This window comes from Malurus melanocephalus, unplaced genomic scaffold (genome assembly GCF_030028575.1).
Source record: "Malurus melanocephalus ecotype Western Australia unplaced genomic scaffold, MMel_1.1 scaffold_801, whole genome shotgun sequence".
Classification (NCBI taxonomy): Eukaryota; Metazoa; Chordata; class Aves; order Passeriformes; family Maluridae; genus Malurus; species Malurus melanocephalus.
This window is the reverse complement of record NW_026624033.1, coordinates 201,635-203,252: the sequence shown is the minus strand read 5'-3', so window position 1 is coordinate 203,252 and position 1,618 is coordinate 201,635. Positions and strand designations below refer to the sequence as shown.

Sequence of the window (1,618 nt, the reverse complement as noted above, 5' to 3'; positions counted from 1 at the left end):
TTGTGGCCGCTGGCTCTGATGGGAATCAGTCCTGACAGCGGCCCCACCAGCAGGGTCACCCACCTGGCACAGGGCCACCCGCCACGGCCCCACACCCAGGGATACCCGGGAACAGGGACCCGAAGCGCCCCGTGCTGGGGATCACCGGGATGCAGGATGTGCGAACAGCGGGAGATCACTCCATWCAGAGAGAGCTCTGAGCATTAGGGCTGCTCCTGCCTGCGGGGGCAGGGTCACAGCTGGAGCTGGCACAGGGGGACGCGGGTGGCACACACCACAGGGCCYACCCGTTCAGCTTGGTAAAAACAGGAGTCACACACTACAAATACAGCTTAGTTTATAAAAAAGAAGTCACAAATTTGGTATCGTTACAACTTTAGTGCACATACGATGTCCCCCCACCCCCACGGTCAAAACTTCCCCGTGGCCAGGATGCCACCTGAGGGGTGGCAGGGACGGGTGGCACKGTGACCTGTCCCTGCTCCCACAGCACCTTCCTGCATTGGTGCTTTGGTCCTGCCCTGACTGTGCCAAGGACACCTCCGCTCCCCGCGCCAGCCTWCCTCCCACCTTGCCATTCCCCTCATTCCCTTCGGCCTTGCTCCTCTTCCTCAGCATCCTCCCCACAGCTCCTGCCTGTGCCGGGGCCAGGCTCTCCGCTGCCTGCTCCCCCTTCCATCCCCAACCTTACAGATCCATCTCCTGGCCCTTCCACTCCCTTCCGTGCCCACCGTGCCCCCGGACCGGCCACCATGGCCACCTGCCCCCGAGCCYTGCTGGGGTCCAGCTGCCACCCAGGTGCCAGACCCACTGTGCCCCACAGCACCCCCTGAGCATGCAGCACCCGGTCCCCGGGGAGTCCCGACCCTGCACCGTTGCACCCCTCACCCAGGCAGCTCCCCGGGCACCCCGGACAAGCACACCCTGGCAAAACCCCTTCCCTTCCAGCAGGGTTTTCCCAGAACCCCCCAGCCCGCTGGCGAGTGCTGCCACAGCCTGGCTACGCGGTGACACCCGATGTGCCACACTCCCTCTGGGCACCGTCCCCGTGTCCCCGGGGATGCTCTGAGTGAYGGCAGCGCCGTGGTCCCCCAGCATCGGCGGGGCCGGGCCGCACTCCGGAGCCGCTCAGTCCACGGGGAACTCGCAGGGGTTCTGGCGTGTGCGCCTGGCCCCCTCGTAGATGCGCTGGAAGTCCCGGTAGCGGGGTGCGCAGCTCAGCCAGGCCTCCCCGAARTGCAGCCACCCCGTGAACAGGAAGGTGCCGGGGCCTGGCTTGACCCCGCAGCGCAGCGGGGTGCGGATGCTGCCCACCGGCTGCCCCAGCTGCCCGCCCGCCTGGAAGAGTGGGAATTTCTGGCGGTGGATGCGGGTGGCGCTCACCCCGATGATGGATTCCTGCAGCTCTGCGTCATTGGAGACGCTCCGGATGCTGCCGCGGATCACTGAGGGGGGAAGGCAGGGAAGGGTGTCAGCATGGCCCCGTCCCTGACCCTATCCCCATCCCCATCTCCATCATTGTCCCCATCCACATTTCCATCTGCATCTTCATCTCATTCCCATTCCCATTCCCCATTTCAATTTTTGGTCCCATCCCCATCCCCATTCCCATCCCCAT

The 1,618-nt window shown here is 65.2% G+C and overlaps 1 protein-coding gene across 1 annotated transcript in view; it reads right to left on the bottom strand.

Annotated features, from left to right (window-relative positions):
* Positions 1–334: 334 nt before the first annotated feature.
* The window catches only part of METRN (meteorin, glial cell differentiation regulator), a 3,416-nt gene continuing 2,132 nt past the window's right edge, over positions 335–1,618 (bottom strand). The window contains exon 4 of the mRNA XM_057385242.1: positions 335–1,445. Coding sequence (XP_057241225.1) covers positions 1,129–1,445 — 317 coding nt within the window. The 3' untranslated portion in view covers positions 335–1,128. The remainder of the gene's footprint in view (positions 1,446–1,618) is intronic.